General features: G+C 38.7%; 1 protein-coding gene across 10 annotated transcripts in view; it reads left to right on the top strand.

Annotated features, from left to right (window-relative positions):
• The window catches only part of DLGAP1 (DLG associated protein 1), a 511,134-nt gene that overhangs the window by 95,312 nt on the left and 389,699 nt on the right, over nt 1–26,123 (top strand). For 4 of the 10 annotated variants that reach the window (XM_056138347.1, XM_056138349.1, XM_056138348.1 and 1 more), the window contains exon 2: nt 13,358–14,386. In XM_056138347.1, coding sequence (XP_055994322.1) covers nt 13,430–14,386 — 957 coding nt within the window. In that variant the 5' untranslated portion in view covers nt 13,358–13,429. Of the gene's footprint in view, nt 1–13,357; nt 14,387–20,726; nt 20,835–21,183; nt 21,357–26,123 lie in introns of those variants that run through there. The other 6 variants (XM_056138351.1, XM_056138353.1, XM_056138357.1 and 3 more) reach the window with 4 other exon arrangements.

The raw sequence follows: 26,123 nt of genomic DNA on the forward strand, positions 1-26,123 counted from the left end.
TAAAGCACCATGAGTGCCCAGGTACAAAGCAGGGCATTTGTGCCCAACTAAAGAATAACACTGTCATGTATTGGTGCATTTACAAGTGCCTTAAATTCCACCAAGTTACAGGTCAGACACCTGTGTCTCCCATTAAAGTTGCCTTTTCACCTGGCCCAGTTTGTCTTTCATTTGAAGTAGAGAATTCCCTAGTCCAGTCCTGTGTTCCTTATGGAGCCAGTTTTACACTACAACTAGTGCTGTGGGATTCCAGACCTTTTTATAGAGTTCCTACTTACAAATGTTGTTTCCCCCAGAATGTACTTCCTCGGCATTTTTAAAAATACCTTCAGTAACCCACGACAATTCTCGTGGTCTGAAAATAAAAATAAATCTTGTTAGAAATCTTAAGTTATTCTAAAGGGATTTCCTCATCTAATGAACTCAGAATGCTGGCCATGTTGAGAAACCAGTGACATTGCTACCAATTGTATGCCAAGGACCTGAGATAGAAAATGTTGCCATTTATAGAGCTGGGATTTTTCTCTAGAAGAGAAAAAAAAAGACCAAGAAATAACACCTTTTTTATGCTCACAAAAGCAAGAGGTGGGATAAGAAAAAAAAATGCTTTCTTTCTTGCTTGCTTTCCTTCTTTCCTTTTGAGATAAAAATAGTTTATAACTGAAAATGCTTTTGTTTTAGAGGTATGACTATCACACCCACCAACAAACTGCCAATATTCTTCCACCTTAGACCATCCGGTGCCCTACCTCAGTTCTGTCTTCAGAGCTTCAGTCTGAAGACAGACTCTTTGGGCATTAACTAAGAAGTGGTAAACCTCACTAGTGAATCCATCTTCACCTTGTTTTCTGTTCTGGGTGGCAAAATAAAATTGATGATCATTTTAATTGCCTTGCTTTATAATTGGTCTTTTCAGATTTTTTATTTCCTCTTGATTCAATTCTTGGGAGGTAGTATGATTCTAAATATTCATCCATTGCTTCTAATTTAGTCAGATCATCTTTTTCTAACTAAATATGCCAAGGGCCAGAATGAAATTAGACTGAAGCCCAAACAAAGGCAAGAACATGTTCTGAAATTAGATCAAGCCTGGCATCTTGTATTAAAAAAAGGTATAGAAAAAGTAGAACAAAAGCTTCTCAGTTTTGGACCTCTTTTCTAAGTAAGCATTCCCACATTTTCTTCCTGTCTAAAGTTAGCCTTTTTCTCTTAAGCTCTAGCCTTTTCATAGCCCTGTTCCCACTTGAATCTACTTCTCATCAGATCTACCCATGTGAGCTTACTCTGGTCACAAATTGCTCATGCTCAGATATTTTCTACTGGATTTTTTAGCTTAGCATTTATTGGATTCAAGAAATGAAATTTCATAATCTGCTTCTATGGAATTTTATCTTGACATAAATTTAGATGGAGAGACTGTATTTTTCCTGGTCAAAACAGGCAGTGGTTACTATAGTGAACAAAAGTGCAGGTTGACCTTGGAATGACGCATATTGAAATATTTATTTTGGGCTCTTCCCTCCTATTTATTTCTTGCATTTGGCTTATCCGACTTTACTTATCACTGAAGTGTAGGATGTCTCCATGAATGGTGTGAATTTACCACTCCCCTCCCCCTGTCAGCATTAACAGATGGTGAGAGGAAGGTGGAAATTGAAATTTTCCAGACCATGCTTAGAGATTTGCTTAGAAAGGGAATTTTGTACAATATTTGTAAATTCTTCTCTTTGTGACATTTTTTCACCTTAAGTAGCCTGCAGCCTGTAGTAACCACTCCATGCCAAGAAGGCCAAGACCATTCTGCTGCACCTTCAAGTTTGAGAGCCATTGTTAAAATTTATGAATGGTTTGAAGGAAGGAAAAAAAATTATATTTAAAAACTATTTTACTTTTGGCTTTGGGGCCACAGCGAAAGTAAAATAGACAGTTCTCATGGCTGACTCCTAGCTCTGCTCTCAGGAATCATTACTTATGGGCTTGGGGGACCATTTGGGATGCTAGAGATCTAACCAGGGTCAGTCGTATGCAAGGCAAGTACCCCACCCACTATACTATACCAATCTGGCCCCAGCACTCCTTAACTTTTGAAAATCTAAACTTGATTTTCCAGAAGAGTTTTACTTGGCATATTACATAGGCAACATGTTCACATAGTGTAGAATTTGGGTAGATTACAACTTGTAGTCAAATGCTCTACCACCTTGGGTTCCGGGGCCGAGATCTCCAAGTCTACTCGGATTGGGGCTGGGCATCCTCCACCCCGATCCTCCAAATTCCAGTAGGCGGGAGTCACACCCACCAACTGGTCCCCTGGCGCCATGTAATCCCATCAATGGCCAAGATTCAGAGACTATAAAACCCAGCTCCCGGAACCGCGCGGCCGCATTCACGGCTGCGCAACATTTTATCATCTCATTCCTACTCTAGACAAACTGGCAGGCTACCAAATGTAATCTGCCCGCATGGCAGAGTCTGGCAAACTCCCCGTGGCGTACCCAATATGCCAAATACCAGTAACAATGATGGGTCTCATTCTCCTAACTCTGAAAGAACCTTGAATATGGCACTTTAAAAAAAAAAAATCTCAGGGCTAGGATGAAGAGACGTTACTGAGGCCTGCTCGAGGCAATCGATGAATAACAACTTGTAGTATTCTATTTTATGTGTATATTTTGTTTCCTCATGTAAATCATAAATTAGATAAGACCTCTTGTTTCTATGTTTCTTTAGCACAGATAATGTTTTGAAATAAGTTGATATTTGTGCCTCCTCTTGAAGAGTAAGAAATTGCTTGTATTTTGAGAGCATACAATGCGAGGACTTTGATGAGTGCAGTGTATGGAGAAGAATATGTGGGTTAAGGATTGCTGGGGTAAGGGATGGAGTAACCGGAAACAGGGCTGTCCAGTAGATGAAATATAAGTCACACATATCTCTGCTTTGATCAAAAAAATAAGTCAAAGATTTAAGTTATATTGTGAAAGTGTAGGGGACCTAAGGAGAATATAAAACTAGAAATTATCAGAAAATAAAGATAATATTAAAAATCATTGTTGACATTATGAAAAATACTGGAGTCAGGGTTGTGTCTGTTGGAGGTGGTGAGAATATTGTCATAGATTAGTAATTAGTAGGTTACTGGATTCAAAATTAACAAGAGGCACAGAAACCTTTTATTTAAAATTCACATTGTATTTATTGATTACAGTTTCTGTTTTCCAACCAAATCCAGATGAGAAATAATGAGTGGTAGTCAAGACTTGAATAGCTATAATAGAAAAAGGAGACTGAGAATTCTTTTCCTCATCAGCTTTGGTACTAGACCCGAGACTGAACATGGGAAATTGCTGTGGCCCAGGTTTTCAGCATCATGATACACAGCAATGTCCATGTGGAAATGACAGAACTATGGCATCCTTAGTTTTCCATTGCCCAGAAAAAGCAAGATCACAGAGCAGAGCACTAGGGGTGATAAAAAAAATATATGAAATGTTGTGTATCCTAGGGAAAGGAAATGTTCTGTGTCCTAGGGAAAGGAAGTCTATCAGTGACTGATAGAACCAGAGGAAAGGGAAGAATGAAGAAACCACAGAAAGAAAAACAAATAATACAAAAACTTGCAGAAAGCTATGTAATTGCATGCAAATGATAGTTATTCAATTAATAGACATTGATTTTCTACTTCTTTCAATAAATGGAATTTTTATCTATAATTAAATGGATAGAAATTTGTATGTATTGATTAGATTTTTCTTCATTCCCGAATGTCCTAAAGACTATATTGATTTCTGTCTTACAGACTAACATCCATATTTGTCAAAACAAAATTACTTTAGAGGCCAGAGAGATCCTATAGGGATTTCAGTGTATACCTTGCATGTGATCAGTCCCAGTTCAGTCCCAAATCCAGGTAATCCCCAGCACACAGTGCCAAATAGGGCCCTGCATCCACAGGTCTCACCATGGCCCTGTTGGATGAGAATCCACAGAAGGGAGTCCAGATCTCCTGAGCATCTTTTGGAACTCACTGACCCCACCCCACAACAAAATGACTTTAATCCAAGGAAAGTGAATGTGAATGTGAATGTCATTGTGCTCTCTGTCTCTGTCTCTGTCTCTCTCTCCCTCTCTCTCTTACCCTCTCTCCCTCCCTCCCTCCCTCCCTCCCTCCCTCCCTCCCTCCCTCTCTCTGTGTGTGTCTCTGTTTCTGACTCTTTCTCTCTCCCTCACTCTCTCTCTTCCCCTCCCTCCCTCTCCCATGAAAAGGGTGTTTTCAGAAAGTTTAGTGGAGACAAGGGTTTTTGTTGTTTAAATTTTAAGATTGAGAGTAGATTTCCATGTAGAAATCTACATGGAAATAGAACTCATTCCAAAGTTTTAAAAGACAGGTTAAAGGGAGTCTGAAGCCTGGATATTTGAAGAATAAGAGTTAGGTACATTAAGATTATGTTTAAAAATTGGGTACATTAATATTATGTGGAAATGGAAGCAGAAGGAGGGAGCGGTGTTGAAGGAATAACAATCCATTTATCATCCATAGTAGCCAAGGCAGGGGCCAGAGAAGACCAAGCTGTACCCATAGAAAGAGACTCTTGGACTCTGGAGGTGGCTGCAGCAGAGACCACCTTCCCTCACCTGCTGGGTGCTGTCTGACTGCCTCCCTCTCATGCACACAGGCGACTCTGGTGATAATTTTTGAAAGGGTGAATATAATGTCTGAATGAGTGTGCATAATTTCTTACAGTCAATACACATTTAAACTGATGTAAAAAGTCATTCTAGGATATCTGAGATAATTCTGCTGCGGATGCATCCAAGGCATATTCAGCCCTTGCAAAAGTGCCAGGAGAGTTCCTTTACTTGGATGAACAAACTTTGTGGGGCCACCAAAGTCCTGTGATGATGACCTACAAAGTCTCAGCTGCTGTAGATGAATTTATTGCCTCCACTCCACCTTCACCTCTCATCCCCACCTCACCCCTGGACTATCTGGAGTCTGAGTCTGCATTTGCCTCTCTCACACATTTTGTTTCCCTCTTCACATCTGTACTCTCCCTCTAAGATCCTGTCTCTGTTGCTGCATAGTTTCAGAGTGCAATGATTCTAATTTCTCATGATGCCAACCCTGGTCTTTCCTATAGTGACCTTTCAGATCTGCTCATCAGGGTAAAGTGATCCTCAGAATATTTTAGTTTATATTTCTGGTGGCCACAGATAAGCCTCTGCATGGTCATTCCTGAGTTAGGTCTTCAAACCCATTTTAATAAGTTCGAGATTGTAGTGACTGTTGACTTTATCACCAGCTATCAACAGATGCTGTAGTATTACTACAAAAGAGAATTTGCTCCTGAGCTCATGAATTCTTGAAGTACTGCACAAAAAATTTTCATACAAATCTCCAGATACTTATTAAATTAGTTTATTATACAGTTCTAGGTCTCCATGATGTCCTGGTCTCTCCTTTTACCAGTGTGCATCACTCATCTGGTATCTTGATGCCTTGGTCCTTTCCCTGTGCCAGCTATGTGTCATCTACATTTCTCCAGTATACTATGATCTTGTCCCTACATTGTTCTATCTAGTTTATACTTTCATGGTTTAAAATCTGTAGCTGGAATCCTGTGGCCTTTCTGGGACTTACCATGTGGAGTGTGTCACTGGGCTCTCAGGGACCCTGGCTGAGTAGCTCCCTGTCCCTTTGCCTGTTCTTGCCCTCTGGCTATGACCACATGCCTATGGGTGAGAACCCTAAAGTCTACTATGCAAATATGGGGTCACAGAGTGAATTGCCTAACTGGGGGTTTTCTTTTATGACTTGTTACTTCCCCTCCCAGGTATTGCATTATCTATTTTAATTGGAAATGTCTTGGTGAAATTTAAAAAGACATGTTAAATTTCTAGATTGCCTGCTTTCCCTTCCTTTCACTCTCATGTAACAGTGGGGATAAGGAAAAATTTCTCAGATGTCAGCTGAATACCTACCAGAAAATAAGCCATAATAGGTAGTTTGAGGTCTACCTATTACTACTTAGGTAGTAACATAGATTTGTACAGTAACTTTGACAGAAAGCAATATGTAAATGGGGAAAATTTATGAAAGAAATACTTTTGCATGGAAAGTATCATGCTAAGTGAAATAAGTCAGAAAGAGAGGGAGAGACATAGAAAGATTGCATTCATCTATAGAATATAAAGTAACAGAAGAGGAGACTAATATTCAAGAATAGTAGAGATAAGGACTGGGATGTTTACTCCATTACTTAGAAGCCAGCCTCAAATGCTGGGGGAAAGGCAGCTCAAATAGAGAAGGGAACACCAAATAAAGGGTATTTGGAGGACCAGTTCAGGTTGGGAGACGCGAGCCAAATGTAGACTATAGATCAAAAACAATGGCCACTCAATGCCTCTAGAGCAAACTACAACACCCAAAAAGGAAAGAGAACAAAAGGGAATGCCCTGTCTCAGAGGCGGGGTGGAGTGGGGTGGATGAAGTGGGTGGTGGGAGGGATACTGGGATCATTGGTGGTGGAGAATGGGCACTGGTGGAGGGATGGGTATTCATTCATTGTTTGGCTGAGACATGAAAGTTTGTAAGTCTGTAACTGTACCCCACGGTGATTCACTAATAAAAAATTAAAACAAAAAGAAAAACTTTTGATACAGAATATCTATATCTATTATCTATCTATAAATGTATATGTTATATATATGTAAATAGATGTCCTGCTGTTTGCCAGTTTTCTAGAATGTACTACATAATTCTCAAGACTATTCAGCTAATATATGAGAGATATAAGCAAAGACAAGTCAGTTTTCATCAGAGGTTATCTCCACTCTTTATGGTTGTTGTGGCATTTTTCTTATATTGCATTTGCATTTTTCCATCTTTAATCTTGACTATTTTTATCTTGTAAGGCATTTTATTCTATTATTATTTATTTGTTTTGTTTAATTTTGTTTTTCTATCATCTGTTTCTCCTAGTAATGGCTTACGTGTTTTCTTCATCTTTTCTTAATATATACATGAATGACTTTTGATCTTTTCTGGAAACTTCTGTATACATCTAATTTACCTCACAAAATAGGTGTGCCCTGTCTTCAGTCTTCTGAAGAACTGTTGGCCATGATTCATTGAGATGACCACATTTTCTTATAGACTCCCAAGAATAGGTATCTATCTGAAGCCTTAGCTCAGATAACGGGATTTTCTCCTAGAAATCCAAATGAAAATAATTCCAGAACACATCTCCAATGTTACATATAGTCAAAGCAAGTCTCCTTCTTACTTTGTCAATCCAAAATAATGTTTTGAAGTCTTATACTGCTCCTCTCTGAAGTCGTGATGTTTTGCTATAAGTATATAGCAATATTAATGATTGTTTGCCATTTGTCAAGGACTGTCACTCTTCACCTTTTTAATTCTAAAAACCATGATGAAGCTTTTTTTACTTAGCTTTTCTAATGTAGACAAAGATGATTGTAACTATACTCTCTACAGTGACCAAGTTGTAGGAGATTTATGTTGTTTTGTCATGTTTGTGCAATACCATATCTTTTGAAAAGGAAATGTTCCAACAGTAGTTTATTTGTAGAAACAGACTAAACAAAAAGGTGTTCACAAATAAAATCAATCTACAGATGATAGATAACAATGTTAATTGAAAATCAAAACACATTCTATGACAAAAATGGCTAAATGTTGTACTTTGAATAAAATTATTATTTATTTTAAACTGTGCTTATTCAAAGCTAACATTTTATTTGTATGATTTTAAGAATATAAAATAATGAAAGGTTTCAAGCAGGGAAGCCTAAAAAAGTAAAAAGAAATGACATTCAAATTTAGAAAGCAGAAAAAAATCTGGTCTTTCAGCAACCTCAACCACATTCTCACCTCTCTTGTTAAAAACTTTTACACTGGATAAGAAAATCACTTGATCGCTTGATCACTTGACATCCCATTACTCATTGATTTGCTCAAGTGAGTGCTAGTAACTTCTCCATTCATCCCTGTCGTGCACTAGTGTATCCCAATGGGTCTGCTCGCTCCAGGAACATGAAGAGCCTCAAACCATTCATTCAGGGTCTTGACGAAGAAGTCTGACCATCTTGTAGGTGGGCAGCCACGCATTCTTTTGACATCCCATGGAATCCAGTCAGTAACAGCTGTAGTCCAGCAGTCATCTCTAAATCACATAATGTGTCCAGCCCATCTGATTTTCGATGCCTTGGCAAACAAGACAGCATCCCTGATTCTCAATCGTCCACGGAGGTCGGAACTTCAGATTTCTTCTCTCACTTAAATGAAGTGTGATACTCCAAGCATTGCTCTTTCAATTCCTCTTTGGGGGACCCAAATAGCATTCTCATTCTTTTTTCTCATCAGTTTTATGAGAAATGGATGAGAATGGTTCTTATTAACATGCTACAAAAGTATTCTAGAAGTGTACTAAAAAGAATAATTTTCTTATTTTTGAAAAATTATTTAAATTGTTGAGTCTCTAAGCCTTCATATAGCTCTTCATTCTCCAAAGAATTGGGGTTTCTTGGTGTAGAGAGAAAATATTGCTAATATAAAATCTGCATTCATCTTGTACAGAATTCTGTTCTGTCCACAAAAATTATCATATGTGTTTGAAGTGTGGTTAAAATACAAGAAACAAAGCACCCAGAAATGGGAGGCAATATCATCACAACTGACAGGGCACTGTCTTCATAGATTGAAAGGGGTGCTTTCTTCCTCCCTTTCAGTATTCTCCCATGAATTGCCCAAACGAGAAGTAATTGCTTCCTATTTATCTTCTTCCCCTTTCCACTATAAATGTCTTGTTTCACTACAATCAGAGACTCTTTACAAGTGTGACTTGGAATTTCCTGGTTTAAATCACTCTTCTGCAACTGTACCACCTGCCAAATAAAGACCTATGAACACAGGTAGTTTATAAAGGCTCTGAGGATTTAGCCCCAATTACTCATCACTGTTAAGAATAGGTGCCTCAGAAGTGTCAGAAGAAAAAGTAACTCTGTTGATGTAAACAAAGATAAAAACCTATTTTCCCCCACATATGTAAGATGTAAAGGTACAGGTGCAAGACCTATCTGGCACTTCACTGTTTTCGGGTCCTTTATTTTATCTCCCCTTATCCCAAACTGTAACTTCTGCTACAGGTACAAGATTTCTGCTCTCAGCAAGTACTTGTATTTGCATTTTAGCTAGAATAAGGGGAGAAGGGTATTACCCTTCAATTTAGAGGTATTTTCCAGAAGTTGCACCTGCCATTTCCAATTTTATTTCATTAGCCAGAACAATCACCTATGTATATCTAGGGACACTGAAAGCATAATAATTACTCTGGGATTACTTTATACTATTTAATTTAGATTTTTTTCCCTCTTTGGATGTTATAACCTGACACTGGCAGGTCATAGGCAGATGAAGGGAAGCCAGAAAGGAGATTCGACCCTGAAAATTTTTTATGGAATTTTCCTCTTCCTGTTGTCTTGCAAATAAATTCCCTATTCTCTTGGGCAGAATGCTCCATGTTGTTCTCTCTAAAAGACATTCTAACAACCTGGCTGTCAATCCTTACTAAGTGAAAGAGTGAAGGAATCTTCAATCTGGGAGTATCTCACTGCATGTAAAGAAAACTCCAGAACAGCTCTTCTAAATAAATACATGCACAGACATTGGAATGAAGTCTTCCCAGCTTCCCAAAACCATTTTTCCTTGTCAGTATCTTCTCATTTATGACTTGTTTGATTTTTTTCTTTGGGTCTACCTGCAGGTAATTTATAGAGCTGAATAGTCTTTTAGTCATCATCTGTATAACAATGCTTTTGCTTCAGCTGTGGGTACTCTGTAAAACCTGAGTGCACCACACACTCAGAACTTCCTTTATTGTCAATAGTCAACACATTTTCCAGGCCAAAAATCAAGACATAGAGCCTTGTGGTAAAGTTGAACTTAAGAAGACTGCAAAATAGAATTTTGAACTTCTAGTGAACAGCAAAAATAAGAGATGATCACAGTAGGCAGAAACACTTCTATTGACCCAAATGCCCCAGCTTTGCCAAAAGAGAACGCATAAGACGGTATTTTTCTTTCCTTTTTTTCAGAAATCATTTGCAGTTGGGTCCAGAGCAGTGGTACTTGCCCTGCATGCGGAAATCCCTGGTTTGATATCTGGCACTCCATATGGACCCCCAAACCCACCAGGAGGGAGCACAGAGCTAGGTTTAAGCACTGGGCATCACTGGCTGTGCACTTTCATACCCCCCCCCTGCAAATAAAAAGGAAGAAAGAAAAGAAAAAAGATAATTTATAGTCACTTAAAATGTAATCCAGGGGCTAGAAGCTTACTTCCCCAAGAATGGAGATGAGAGTGGTGATTTATCCTTCTTCATGACTAAATCATGTATCGTTGAACATATAATGAGCTCTTTGCCAGTTAGGATGTGCTTCCTGCATTTGATTGTTTACAAGTGGGCAAGCTCCAAGCCCTCAATGTGCATTCTCCCAAGCATAACTGGTAATTACACCACAAGTTGGAGCAAGTTGTCCATGGATGTCACATATCTACATCCATTAGAAGATTATAGAAAAGAAACGGCAGGAGGATGGGGGGCGGGGGGAGTTTCCCAGAAAGGAAAGTTAAGAATAAGGGGAGGGGAACTGAAAACTGGGAGAATGAAGAATAGGAACTCCATGATAGTTGCCCCCAGCTTTTGTCTAGCCATTGTAGGTTTTAGAACTCCTGTTTCTATCGTCATAGGTCACTGAAGGGTTGTTTTATTTTATAAACCGAATTAATCTATTTTCCTTTTCATATAAAAGAGTAGAACATAGTAAAAGATTTACTATAGGAAGAGTTAGAACACTAAGTTCTTTAATTTAGCCTTGACCAAACAGCTAGATTGACTATCTAGAAATGTTTTTGATTATTTCATACCAATGTTTCGTGAATTTATTTGTCTTCATCAGTGAGAAGGATCAAAAGCTCAACATTCTTTAAAACAATATGTGAAAGGAAGGTTAACTTATTTCTGTGTGGTGCAATTTATTACTCTCTGAAATATATAAGTATGTATTATTATTCTAAACATTAGCCCACTTATATTTTAATTAAAAAAACTTACTGTAAACATTAAATTTGCAAAAATTAACATTGGTAGCTTCATTTAATTCATCATTGATAGCTTTTATTTTTATTTTTTATTCAATCACTGTGAGCTACACTTACAAAGCTTTCATGTTTCAGTTTCAGTCATGCAATAATCAAATACCCATCCTTCCACCAGTGTAGATTTTCCACCATCAATGTCCCCAGTATCCCTAACACCCCCCCCCCCAGTCCCACCTCTCCCCCTGCCTCTATGGCAGTTTCCCTCTTACTCTCTCTCTGCTTATGGGCATTATGGCTTGCAATATAGATAATGAGAGGTCATCATGTTTGGTTCTTTATCTACTTTCAGCACACATCTCCCATCCTGAGCGACCCCTCCAACCATCATTGACTTAGTGATCCCTTCTCTATCCCAGCTGCCTTCTCCCTCAGCTCATAAGGCACGCTTCCAGTCATGGAGCAATCTTCCTGTCCCTTGTCTCTACTGTCCTTGGGTGTTAGTCTCACATTATGATATTTTATATTCCACAATTCCACAAATGATGCAGTCATTCTATATCTCTCTCTTTCTGACTCATTTCACTTACCATGATACTCTCCATGACCATTGATGGCTTTTAAAAGGCTCTTCATTTGCTCTGCTTGTCCTCAGGTAACATTGTCGTACATTAAAGGTTATTTACATAATAAAGATACTAAATATTGAATAAATTATTCAGAAAACCTAGTACATTTTGGAGTATAATTCATGTGCTTAGCTCTTATCAGATTATTTAGCAGAATATTTTTCCAAGAACCTGCAGCCTCAAAAGGAACTTTTGAAACATTTGCTTCATTTTACTTTACATATTGAGACCTTTCTATGGGTATAATCGTGAAACCCTTTATATGACTATAAATTTTACTGGACTGTCTTCAGTCTCATCTGTTTCATAGAGACTCTTACAATCAATAAATCTTTCCATCTAAGTTAGTTTGTGGAACAGTTTGGCTACAAACATGTGTTAATCCTCTTTGCAACAATTAGCTTTAGAACCAGAAATTCATACAATAATATCTCAAGGTAGGTTTGTGCTAAATTTTTCTCTTCTTTTGCCAACTCTCATTTTATCACCAGAAAAAAATGTTTCATGGGAAAGCATGTGAGGAAATATGAGAAGCTATCTTCTATAGTTACAAGGTTACTGCCTCTTAATATTTTTGCACTCACATTGGCCAAGTATTTTCCTATCTACTCTGGTGCTAGATAAAAGGGAGAGGTATGGAAGTGACGTGGCACAGCCTGAAGCTCAGAGAAGTCAAAATCAAAGCATCCCATAAAAAACTGACCATGTGAAGATGCTGGGGAGGCACAGAGGGTAAAGGAACTGACACCTATCTGGAAGGGATCAGTAAGTGCTGCCCAGAGCAACAACCCCTCAGCTGTGCCAGCTTTAAGCCCACCAGCGCAGCCAGAGAGGCATGCTTCCTTCTCTCTAGGACATGAGAAACATAGGAACACTTGGGAAACTGGGATGAATTTTTGTTTCTCAAATAATAACAAATATTCCCCCCCCAGCACACATTGTTCTATGTTTCTTTGTGAGGCTGACTAGCTTTCAGTCCTACCTCCTCCCTGACTCAGATCTGATGTCAAGCATCAGCCTTACAGAGGTGGTGGTTTCACATTGATGCAGTAGGGTGGCCTGGTCCATGGCTGGAAGCTGGCCGCAAGTGGAAGGGCTGGGGGAGGGCAGATGGGATAGAGAAGGGAACACTGTCACAATGATAGCTGAAATGATCACTCGGGACAAGAACTGAGTGCTCAAAATATGTAAAGGGTACAAAAATTGAGTGCTCAAAATAGTACAAACACAAAGCCCAGAAGAGAGAGAAAGAGAGAGAGAGAGAGAGAGAGAGAGAGAGAGAGAGAGAGAGAGAGAAGAAAAAAAAAGAAAAGTGCCTGTCATAGAGACATGCTAAGGGCATGGTTACAGGAGGGAAACTGGAGACACTGGAGGTAGGAAATTACACTGTTGAAGAGATGGGTATTGGAATGTTCAATGACTGAAACCCAATCATGAACAATTTTGTGATTATGTATCTCACGGTGATTCAATTAAAAAATAAAAAAGAACCAGGATGGGTTTTGTTACCAGCCAAGGAACAGGGCGGCAGCAGCACACTTAAAAGAACGGCTGCATTTACCTAGCCGTGCTAACCGAGTTCCCCCCTCTTGCTCTCCCCCATCCCAGGTCTTTGCGGGACACAGGTCTGGAACCTAACCACGGGGTTTCCATGACCCCTGCGGCTGCACCCCATCAGCAATGAAAGGCTTATCGGGAAGCCGTAGGCATCACCACGGAGTCACCTGCGATTCGGCCTGTGACTCGCTGTCTCACCACTCGGACCCGAAGCCATACCTGCTGAGCCCGGTAGACCACCACCCTGCCGACCACCCCTACTACACGCAGCGCAACTCTTTCCAGGCGGAGTGCGTGGGCCCCTTCAGCGACCCGCTGGCCAGCAGCACCTTCCCGCGCAGGCACTATGCCTCGCAGCAGGAGCTGAAGGACGAGTGTGCCCTGGTGCCCCGCACCCTGGCCACCAAGCCCAATCGCCTCCCCACCAACCTCCTGGACCAGTTTGAGAGGCAGCTGCCAATCGGCCGCGATGGCTATCACACGCTGCAGTACAAGCGCACGGCCTTGGAGCAGCGCAGCGACAGCCCTGGCCGCATCCGTCATCTGGTCCACTCGGTGCAGAAGCTCTTCACCAAGTCGCACTCCCTGGAGGGGCCGTCCAAGGGCAGCATCAACGGCGGCAAAGGCAGCCCCGACGAGACGCAGACGGTGCGCTACGGCAAGCGCAGCAAGAGCAAGGAGCGGCGCGCTGAACCTAAACCCCGGCCCAACACCTCCCCTGGGTGGTGGAGCTCCGACGACAACCTGGACAGCGACATGTGCATCTACCACGCCCCGTCGGGCGTGATGACCATGGGCAGGTGCCCCGATCGCTCGGCGTCGCAGTACTTCATGGAGGCCTACAATACCATCAGTGAGCAGGCGGTGAAGGCCTCCCGGAGCAGCAACGATGTCAAGTGCTCCACATGTGCCAACCTGCCCGTCAGCCTGGACACGCCGCTCCTGAAGAAGAGCGCCTGGTCCTCCACCCTGACCGTGAGCCGCGCCCGCGAGGTGTACCAGAAAGCCTCGGTGAACGTTGAGCAGGCCAAGGTGAAGTCAGAATCCTGTCAGCAAGAACGCTCCTGCCAGTATCTCCAGGTAACACTAAAGACGCGCGGTAGAGGCTTAGAAACGGGCGCATAACTGTGTGGGGCCTTGGTTTGCTTTGATGGTGTTGTTTTTGTTTTTCTCCTGGTCACGATCTGGTTCTAATATGAATAATCCAATACCAGATTATCCCGTCAGGGAATACCTTCTCTCAACCCCATCCCATTGTCATGAGAGATATTCCAGCGTGTTGAAAAGCACACGAGAGATATTCAAGTGCACTGAAAAGCACGCCTACCTGCAGGCAAGGCGTTATTAATGTTTAGTACTCCGCTTTTGTAGGAGGCATCATGGAGCAGAGAGGCAACAAAGGAGCAATCTACCAAGACTCCTAAATCTCTATTTTAAAATCGAAAGGGAATTTTTAAATAAAGCCACCTTTTTATATATAAGTCCACATGATCTTTTGATTTTTAGAAAGGGTTTAATTAAGTCAGGGTTCGGTTTTTTGGTTGTTTTTTTTTTATTGTAAAAATCGAAGAGAAACTATTAGCCTAGGAATATTGATGGACATTTTCACCATAACAATTCTCACCATTGCTAGCACCTCCTCACTCTATGCCATTACCCAAGATCCGACTCCTGAGAGAACAGGGAGCTCCGAGGAGGAGGAGAAGGAGCCAGTTTGGGACCTGACATGCACAGCTGCAGAGACCTAGGAAACGGGGAAGAGGAGGTGAAGTAGAGGGAAGCATCTGCACAATAAAATACAATTAGTGTCATGGTATAAATCCCACACACGTCCAGAACCAAGGCAGGCTGCGCTTCCCCTCCCACGGTCTCCTCTGTTTTCCCTTACTGCCCTCCAATTTACTAAAACTAAATTTCACCTGCATAAAAAATAGCAAGTGTTCCACCTGTGCTGACCTATTTGCTCTCCCCCTTACCCCGCCCCTTTCCATATTTTTCCTTTTTAGAATTTCCTTTTTCTCTGTTTTTCTCTGCTATCCCCATATTTTAAAAATAATTAAAATCAAGATGCTGGAAATACAGTAGAGGGGGCAGGGTTCTTTCCTTACACACAAGTGTCCTGGCTTTGATCCTAGAACCCCAGCTTCTCCTCTGAGCCCTGCCAGGAGTGATCCCTGAAAGCAGAGTCAGGAGTAAGCCCTGAGCACCACCAGGTATGACCCAGAAATAAATCAAGATGACAAACAAAATATATATAAAATACAGATTGAAATGTAAATAAAATGCTGGGGGGGATGCAGCTCAGATAGAGAAGGGAACACCAAGTAAAGGTGTTTGGAGGACTTGCTTAGGATGCGAGACGTGTGCTGAAACGATAGACCCAACACGATAGCCACTCAATACCTCTATTGCAAACCACAACACTCTAAAGGAAAGAGAGAGGAAAAGGGATTGCCCTGCCATAGAGGTGGGGCGGGGTGGGGAGGATGGGGGTGAGGGCAACTGAGTTCATTGGTGGTGGAGAATGGGCACTGGTGGATGGATGGGTACTCGATCGTTGTATAACTGAAACCCAAATACAAGAGTTTTTAAGTCTACAAGTGTACCTCATGGTGCCTCACTGATATATATATATATATACATATATATATATATATATATTTAATTTAACATCTTACTATCTCATTCCTACTTTGGACAAACTGGCAGGCTACCAAATGTAACCTGCCCACACAGCAGAGTCTGGCAAACTCCCCGTGGCGTACCCAATATGCCAAATACCAGTAACAATGATGGGTCTCATTCTCCTAACTCTAAAAGAGCCTTGAATATGGCACTTTTTAAAAAATCTCAGGGCTAGGACGAAGGAGACGTTACTGGGGCCTGCTCGAGGCAATCGACGAATAACAGGATGGTCATGATCGTGATTAATATATATATACATATATATGGGTGTGTGTGTATATATATATAAATTAAATCACTTTCAACCCCAATATTTAAAAAAATTCAGGGCCTAAAAGTTAGTACAGTGGGTAGGATTCTTGTCTTACACACAGCCAACCTGGGTTCAATCCTTGGTGTCACCTATGATCTGCCAGAACTGATCCATGAGCACAGCCAGGTGTGCCCTCAACCCCCCCCCCCCCGTGAAAAGAAAGAAAGAAAGAAAGAAAGAAAGAAAGAAAGAAAGAAAGGAGGGAGGGAGGGAGGGAGGGAGGGAGGGAGGGAGGGAGGGAGGGAGGGAGGGAAGGAAGGAAGGAAGGAAGGAAGGAAGGAAGGAAGAAAGAAAGAAAGAAAGAAAGAAAGAAAGAAAGAAAGAAAGAAAGGAAAATATCTTTCACCAAGTTCATCTACTTTTCTTTTCACTTTTACTTATGAGTTATTCCTGAAAAATATGACTCCCTTGGAAATGCCTCCACCACGTCCTCAAATATTGTAGTTACTGGGCAAAGATAGTGCCAAAGCCCAGAGTTAACAGAATATCAGAATCTAATTTCCACAATAAATATACAATTACAATGTCAGTATTTCCCACTGAAGATAGCATTGCCTAACTTACTAATCATTGCTATGCATGTAAGTTACTATGAACTAATAAAAATAGTTTAGACCTAGGGACCAGGGAAATTGTGCTAGTCTCAAAGTGGGGGAGTTTATGCCTGGGTCTGTAGGTTCCTTAGTTGGCCTCTGGTGCCACATGTCTCACTGAAGCTTTAGCTCTGATTGGCCCTAAGTACCTTGCGAATGAACAGCATTTGTAGCACTATTCGAAGACAGACCCTTTAGGGTGATGCCACAAGGCTGATAGGATGAGCATCTCAGGGTGTCACCTCCTGTCCCCAATTTCAGCCACTGGGAGAAATTAAACCTACAATAAATTAAAAACCTACAACAAATGCTGTTGTGATTAGATAAGAAAGATTTGAGGAAGTTGTTTTACATGACCCCAAAAACAGCTTTTTTTAAGTAATGACTTGCCTTCTTTATGCTTGTTTTATTGCCCATGTTCTTTCTACTTTGAATTCATCTTTTCCTTTTATACCATTTTGAAGTAAAAAGCTCAAGTAGTGGTAAAAAAGTGAAAATATTAAAGAAAATTGATATTAATTTAAAATCTACTGTGTACCAGAATCCATAGAAAGTACTTTGAATTTCTTATCTCTTTTAATCCTCATAATCCTTAGACCTAAATATAATAGTTCGGTGGTTATACACGAAAAAAACTGAAGGTTAAAAATAATAAGTGACTTAAAAACCGCATGGCCGGTAATGTATAGAATTGATATTGAGATTCAGATCTATTTGATATAAAATAGGACAGTCACTCAGATGGTGTGATTGGTGATGGACATACAAAGCCCATAATAGCAGCAGCATTAATAACAACTTTGTAAACCATGGTTTTAAAATAATGTTTAAAAATTTGTTCTTTCTGGATATGACCCAAAAAACAGTAAATAAATAAAATACAATAGCTCTTGACACCCTACATTACCCTGGAATCACTGTTATGAGAACAGTGACCAAGGAGGGAAGCATACATTGATATACTTTTATTAAAATTCTTAAGTAAAATGGAAGTTTTAATAGTTGAGTTCCTGTATCTCATGAAGATTTGGATATTCTATTTTCAAATTATTTACCTTTTTCATATTTTTTAAATAAAATGCTTAAGAGTTCTATAAATAACTTTTTTAAAAAAAAGAGGGGACTGAAGCAGTAGTACAGTTAGGGCTTGCCTTGCACTTGCTGTCCCAGGTTCAATCACTGTCTCCCTGTATAGTCCTCTGAGCCCATCAGAGGGAGTGCATCCTTGAGAGCTTAGCCAGGGTAAACCCTGAACACTGCTGATTGTGACTTCAAAGCAAAGAAAAGAAACAAACAAAAGAAGTAAAGAAACACAACATTAAATACAATAGATTGCACACATACCTTTCTCAATCTTATTTCCTTCCCTTTCCCCCCAAGTAACAGTTAATCTAACTCTGCAGGTTTTTATTTGATTGTTTGACTTTTTCCATTTCTACTTAGGCACTGTGATTTTTTTAAATTTTTATTAGTGAAACACCATGAGGTACAGTTGTAGACTTACAAATTTTTGTGCTTGGGTTTCAATTATAAAATGAAGTACCCATCCCTCCACCTACGCACTGTGATTTACAGTATTAAAAGTTTCAGGAATACAGTGTCCCAACACCACACTCACTACAAGAGTGTCAGCATCCTTCCAACAAGAGTGTCAGCATCCTTCCAACAGTGTCTCAAGATCCCTCCTGCCTCATCGCCCACCCCCACCCCCTTCTGGTAAACTCAATTCTGCAGACTGATTCTCAGGATCTGTTGCCAGTGCCCAAATGTAATTCCCTTACTATGTTTCTTTGAATTCCACATAAAAAAAGAGATCATATTTGTTCCTCTAATTTTACTTAGCATAATACTCTAAAGAAACTGTTGTATATATACACAGTGGAAACTGCTCTGTTATAAGAAAAGATAAAAATCATGTAGTTCACCACTACTGGATAGAACTAGAGAGTATCATGGTACATAAAGTTAATCTGACTTTGATACATGAAGATCCTTTTTTTTCAGTTCTAAAATTTCTTAAGGATGGAAAGACATGTAGATTTCCTGCCAACATTGAACAATCATTTACCCTAACCAATGTAGTTCTATGCCTTCATAAACTGTGCTCCAAATTACAATTTCTTGATCAAATATTGACATTTATTTTGTGCATTTTGTTCCTATTCTGTGCAAGTCATTCAAACTGAAAAAATATAGTAAATAAGTTGAATATAAAACAGTATGTTCTTCCAGACCAGAATGTGAGACTGAAAATTGCTCTAAATAAAGGGCAGGAGGAACTGGATGCCCACAGGAATGGGAAGAATGGGAAACACTTCCAATCCAGACTTTCAGCTCTCACGTTTCTTTAAAGAAAAGGGAAAATCTGCAGTCCTACAGAATCTCCTTTGGGGGAGATAGATTTAACCAACCCTTGGTACGCCCATTAAATAGTGTCACTTATAAACTCATTCTTCGGAGGTAATCAGGGAAATAGTGGGAGGGTAATTATAAGTATAAACTAATATTGAAGCTGCATTTATAAATGCATTTGATTTACCATCACAAGTTTCAGTAGCCAAGTTGAACCTTAAAAGTATCACTGTTTTAGTCCATATTTGCCACTAACTAGTGAGTCACTAGCTAGCTAATGTATACTAGCATGGAACCATCATATCAGCTGAATGCGTCTCATTTCTTTGCTATACAATGTTTCAGTGAGTCTAAAAGGCCTGTGATCACAGTCCACATATTTAAAATCCTAAGTTGCATGTGCAGAGTACTAATTAAAGCAATTTTCAAGAGTTGTAAGGCCTGGAGCTCTCATTTAATAAATGACTACTAAAAGTAGATGTTTTTCCAATGTTCTCTAATTTGCTCTTTAAAACTCTTTAAGGTGTTTTACTGTTGAAGAAACTGAGATTTAGCAAATTAGGTTAAGTAACTTGCCCTAGGATACCAGGCTAGAAGGTAGCAATATGGTGGATCAAAACTGATGCATCTGCCTTCAAAGTCTGGGTTTTTTCCATTTTCTCTGCCTAATGCCTATTCTTCACAAATACAAAACAAAGGAAAAAAGAAGCTTCTATTAAATACCTATTATATGCCAGCAACTATAGAGTATTTCCTTTAGTAAGCAAAACAACTTTGTAAATGTTACTCTTTAGTCTTGTTTTTCAGACTAGATGTAAGCTTTATAGATAAAAAACAAAACTGAAGGCACAAAAGATTAAATCATTTCTCCAGGATTGCATTGAGATAGTAAGTTGAAGACTGCCCCAGCTGTCTGAGTCTGCATTAAGTTTCAGAAATAGAAGCAAATGCATTTTTTAAAATGCTTCATTAATTGCCCTATTTTCTAACACATGCATTCATTTTTATTTCATATGTATTATGTGCACTGAAGAAGACATGATATGAGCTGTAACTCACCTTTGACAAACAAGGGGATGACAGATAAGTTCCTAATTTGATTCTAGACTGAATGAAGGTTAAATTAATATTCACCAATAATAGAATCTAAATACTTGCAAGGTTCTGATTCCCTTTGTAGAACTGTCACTTAGAATTTATTTAATTTAGTACAGTGATATAATGATAGAGAAAGTGAGAGAAGTCCAGGAGTGTTTAACATCTCTCTGACAGTGATTTAGAAATAAAATATTATAGTTTGAGGTCATTGCACATTCGAGTTAATACAGTCAATTGGTGCTATGTACTCACTCCCAGGCTGTTTGTAGTTAATTTTAAAAAGACTCTCCTTTTCCCCATTATTGTTATTTTTAAATGTCAAGAATCAGATGTCTGCTGTTTAGAACTACTGTACCGCTGCCAATGACTGTCTGTATCAGGGTTTGGAGCAGACATGGATTTGAAGACATTAAAACTGTTTAATTCTCAGTTGAGATGTGGTTGGCTTTTACACACTTGGAATAGAGCACTTATGGCACATCTCAGGGTAAGTGCTAATAGTTAAGTAAATATGATAGGAAAGAGTTCACAGGAGTAAAAGGAATTTTTGTGGTTGCTTTTCTTTCAACACAATAAAGCAAAATTCTTGGTTCTGTATATTATTCTTTATGTAAATGTTTTGTGTTGAATGACTGGCATATAAAGCCATTTAAAAGAGCAAGCTTTTAGATTTCCAACTGTTAATGTAAAAAATAACAGAACTTCCAAATCATGTATTTTGCATTCATCCAGCAGCAGAAACAGGAAAAGGGAAACAAAACGTTCTCCGGTAGTAGAGAGAGAGAGAGGAAAGAGGAGAGAGAGAGAGAGAGAGAGAGAGAGAGAGAGAGAGAGAGAGAGAGAGAGACTCACACAGAGTGAGAGAGAGTAAAAGAGAGCAAGACAGAAGCCGAGAAAGAAAGCACTATCAGAAATGAAATTTTAAGAGAGAAAAATGATCGACCTTTTTAAAGCTGAATGGGTTTCTTCGGTTTGTGTGCAAGTTTCAAGAAATGGAAGGACTGACCAGGTTTGGGGAGAACTCTTATTACTTTGTATTTGGTGATAGTGTGTTGTTGATTTGGGTGGCTTTGATGGGGGTGGGGGTACTTCTCTTATTTTATTACTGCTTAAATAATGGCTGGTAAGATTGAAAGCTGACAAAGTGATGAGTATGCAGATGGTAAGAAAACAGGTTCAGACACAAGTTACCTATAAATCTGTATCTCCAAATAGGCTTCATAAAAATCTTAAATTGACACAGATTATCTAAGGTACTAGGAGCTATTAAGGACATAATGTGGCTGATGATTGAAATGTGACCAGTCATTTTGCATGACAAGAATTCTGAATGCTTACTGTTCCTTTGCAAAATTAAAGTATCTTGATGACTGGGGATATTGTTTTGTTGGCGAGGGTGATCCTGCTGGTAAATAAGACTCCACAAAGATTACCAAAGCATCATCCAAGATAAGCATGAACACAGAATTTTTTTTTAAGACAGGTACAACTTTTTTTTTAATTTTGTAAGATTATTTTGGATTTTGCCCTGTGGGGATTTTCTTTCCCTTGCTGAGTTTTCCTTCCTGTTGTTTTAGAACAATTTAAATGATAGTGAAATCAGTTCAAACTATTCAATGTGAAATGTATGTAGTACTGAACAGTTCTGCTAGTGATTTTGGTTGTTGTGATGTTTCCTTGCTGCCTTTAAAAAAACTACATTAACTGATCATTTTCTTTATTATATTAAATTAAATTGCCTTAACTCATCAGCAAGGAACGTTAAGATTCTTGAATGCCTTTCCTGTTTGACCTGAGCAATTGTCTTTCTGTTTTGGACTGATATAAGTAGAGATGTTCCTTTCCGTTGATAGAAAAATGAGGTTACTTATTCCTGCCTGCTGTTAAATTTGAATGTAGAATTGGTCCTCAGCAAAATGCTAGTAACTGATAGAGCATATGAGAGAGCAGAGGTTCAGAAAGAGTTGTGACAGTTTTAGGGAAATTTGAAAGAAAAAAAAAAAGAAAAATACTTCCTGGAAGTTCTTAAAGAGACTTTATCATTCTTGGCTTTCAATTTCATTATTTTAGAAGCATCCTAGTAACACCAATATTGCTTGTTAGCCACTGCTGAAGGTTTTGTAGCATATATTTTCTGATCCCATCAAGTCTATGCTCTACTCTACTAATAGGTAGTATCTCATTGTATAGCAAGAGTAAAGAGGAAAAAAAAAAAACAAACTTGCCTGGATCTTGCAGTGTTCTGTAGATGTTATTTCTTTCCTCTTTCTGCAGTCTCAATAGAGAATGATTTGCTTGGTTTTACATTAAAGACAGTATCTCAAGGTGAGAATTTACTGAGGTGCTGGTATTTTTCAGAGAACAATTTAGACATAATCTCTGGTCCATATGAGATCATACCTTTACAGAACCCTGCACAGTGAGTTTTAAGTGGTCTTTTTGTTTTGAGGTTATGTCAGTCATTCAAATATGTGCGAATCTTATTAATATAACTTCAATTTAGTGATCAAATAGATTTGGAGTTCAAAGGCAACTGCCTTAATAAAGTATTGTGAGTTTAAAGTTCAGTGAAAACAATTTATCACCTAATTAAGCTTGGTATTGTTTTATCATTTCAGAAGAGTATGTGTTGCTAGAGTTTCTGATCATAGAGTGCAAAGAATTAGAATTTAACCATAGAGAAGCCCGTCTTTGCAAATCTAAACATTTATTATCAGAAACTTTATATAGTTCAAACTACAGTACCTCTCAGATTTTTGTTTTGTCACTTCCTAAGAAACTTGGTTGAGTTGTTTTATTAGCTAGCTAAAAATCAGTTCTTTATTAATAAGATCTATGAAGATATATGACTTCACTATGATTTGTATTACTCATGTGGGATTTTGAAAACATAACTTTAACCTTGGATAAAAATAGCATGTACCCCCCCTCTACTACTTACTTATTTGCTTCTTACAACCATTTAGCTTCATCCACAAACAACAGTAACTGACATTTAAAATATACTATGGAGCAAGGAAATTTCTTTTACCTTATTTTTGTAAATATTTAGTTAAGTAGTTTTTAAAATAAATTTATAGACTAAAAGCACAGCAGGAGGATGGTTTGAGTTTTTTTCAATAGATAATTTATTCTTTTCAACCCAGTCCTCTTTATAATGAAAAGGTAAAATTATAAATAATCAATTATTACTGTGAGGTAATCAAGTGTAAAAGGAACATATTACGGTCTGTGACATTTGGCCATTTTCTTATTTTTACTGTTTCTCACTTCTTTTTATTTCTTGATGAAAACTCAAATGACCAAGGAAATTCCTCTTCTGAGTCTCTGACCTTTCAAGTGTAAAACTGTCTTTAAAAATTAGATTTGTGTTTGTTTGTTTGCTGAAGTTTAGCAATGCATCCTGCCTATTTCCCATTTCTAAGATAAAGAGACTTCTACTTATATTTGTGAAAGTTTTCTGGACAGAGCAGTTTTTGTATGTATTTGATACTGTCTTCTCCATCAATTGTTGTTTTAATCATTGTTCCCACAGAATTAGCAAAATTCCTATAAAACATAGATTGATGATATTAGAATTGTCTGTGATGCTGATGTTACTACAGCCTGCATGCATGTGTACAAATACAGGTTACGTCTGCAAAAGTACTCTTGTACCTGTCAAATATACATTTATTAATGCTTCCTCTAATTTCTGACTTATATGATTTAATTTATTATTATTATCCTATTTGATGGGCCACTTCCAGCTGTGCTCAGGGCTTACTCATTGTTCTGTGCTCAGGACTTATTCATTGTTCTGTGCTCATTGATCACTCCTGACTCCTAGCAGGCTTGGGATACCACATGTAGTGCTGGGCATTGAACCTTGGATGCCTGTACTCAAGGCAAGTGCTCTGTCCACTGTACTATCACTCTGGCCCCCATATGGTTCATTTTAAATGTGCCATTTCATGAAGTTCATCTAAGAAAAATTACTATGGGAAGAAAAATATTTTTCAAAGACTCAATAGAAAATTCTTTACCTTATTTTTATAGTTATTATCCTGAACTTAACTACAGGCCATTAATGTGAACCAGATAGAGAACACCTGTGTCCCTGGTGTAAGACTGTGAGACTGCATCTCTCATGTCCAAAGTCACACCCAACAACAATGGAAGGAAATGACTTCTGCTCCCTTTTTTCAAAAGTGATTTTTGTTTAATATAAATCTGTGCATTTTTTCACTCCTCTCTGATTTTGTTTACCAGATCTCTAATACCTCTAGGCATGTGATTAAAGAATCAGGCTTTTTTTACTCATTTTTGTTGTCACCTTTTTATTTAACTGGATAGTGTTAACTTTCTAGAAAGTCCTCATTGGAAGGTCAACCTGTGTCTCTTCTCATTCTCAACTGTTCCCTGTCACGTGGTCATGGCTTCTTTCTTTTTAGATATTTCTCTAGTGATTTCATAATTACTTTATAGAAAATTTATTGAAGATTATTTATGCTGAACACTCCATCTGAATAATAAGAAAAATATGGGGGACAGAGAGATAGTACAGCAGGTTGGGTCCTTGCCTTGCACTCGACCTACCCAGTTTCCATCCCCAGCATCCCATAAGGTCCCCCAAGTCCCACCAGAAGTAGGAACAATTCCTGAGTACAGAGCCAGGAGTTACCCCTGAGCACTTCAAGATATGGCCCCCAAAATAAACAAAAATGAAAAAAATAAACTGAAGTAAATATCTTGACTGAAACAAGATTAGTCATTTCGTTGGTAGCAGACAAGCTTACATGCTTGCTACACAGGTACATGTGAACTCGTTTCCATTACATCCCACATATCTATAAAGACCTTTTAAGCTCCTTGTTCAGACTCAGTATTCTTACTGTGTACTGATAGAACAGTCCTTGGAGAGTCTTCTATGGTCAAAGTACAAGGAGGCGAAGGGAGAAAATAACTGATCTGAAAGTGAGATTTGAACCTGTGTGTGTCCTAAAAGGTTTGTGAGAGATGAAGACAGTTGTTAACTAAATAATGATCTGCAGTTTGTAATTCTGTGTTTAGAAAGGGAAGGGTGGTGTTTTTAGCTTCTAAAAAAAAAGAAGAAGAAATGGGCATGCTTCTCCTGTTTCCTCTGACGTCTCTCCTGTAACTAAATGGTTTCCTTATGAGTAAATCCCTCCAAAAGATTACAAATGGTTAGAAGTGCTCCATGTTTAACTGGGCTACTATTCTGAGACTGGGTTTTGAATATGATGCATCTCTTTATAAGATTTCCAAAGTCAAAAATAAATTTACAAATGAGTGTATGGTGGAAGAAGTGATATGGTGGAAGTAAGGAGGTATTGTAACAAAGGAGAAAATATATTCGGACAAAGGGACCAAATACATTAAATCAGATGAACTCTAGATATTTTTTAAAAGGGTTATGCATAGGAGATGTTAATGCTACAGGCTAATCTCTTGGTCACTGCTTTTGAATTTAAAAATGTGAGTAAATGGAAAAAACGTGTAGATCTAAACTTCAATATACCTTATAAAATATTAGATAGTGGTATGCATCGGATAAAAACTATTATACTATACCTCATTCTTCTGCATATATAGAATCAGCTATATGTGTGGCCACTTGTCCTGTCATGTAATAAAATGCTTAAGACAAGTTTTTGAGAGTCGCCTTGAGAGTGTCTATAAAATGAAGATTTCTGACATCAACCCAAGAAATTCTGATTGTGTATATTTGATTCAGATATAGAGATCAATTTGAGAATTATCCATTAGCCCAATT

Source organism: Sorex fumeus, unplaced genomic scaffold (genome assembly GCF_029834395.1).
Source record: "Sorex fumeus unplaced genomic scaffold, SorFum_2.1 ptg000128l, whole genome shotgun sequence".
NCBI lineage: Eukaryota > Metazoa > Chordata > Mammalia > Eulipotyphla > Soricidae > Sorex > Sorex fumeus.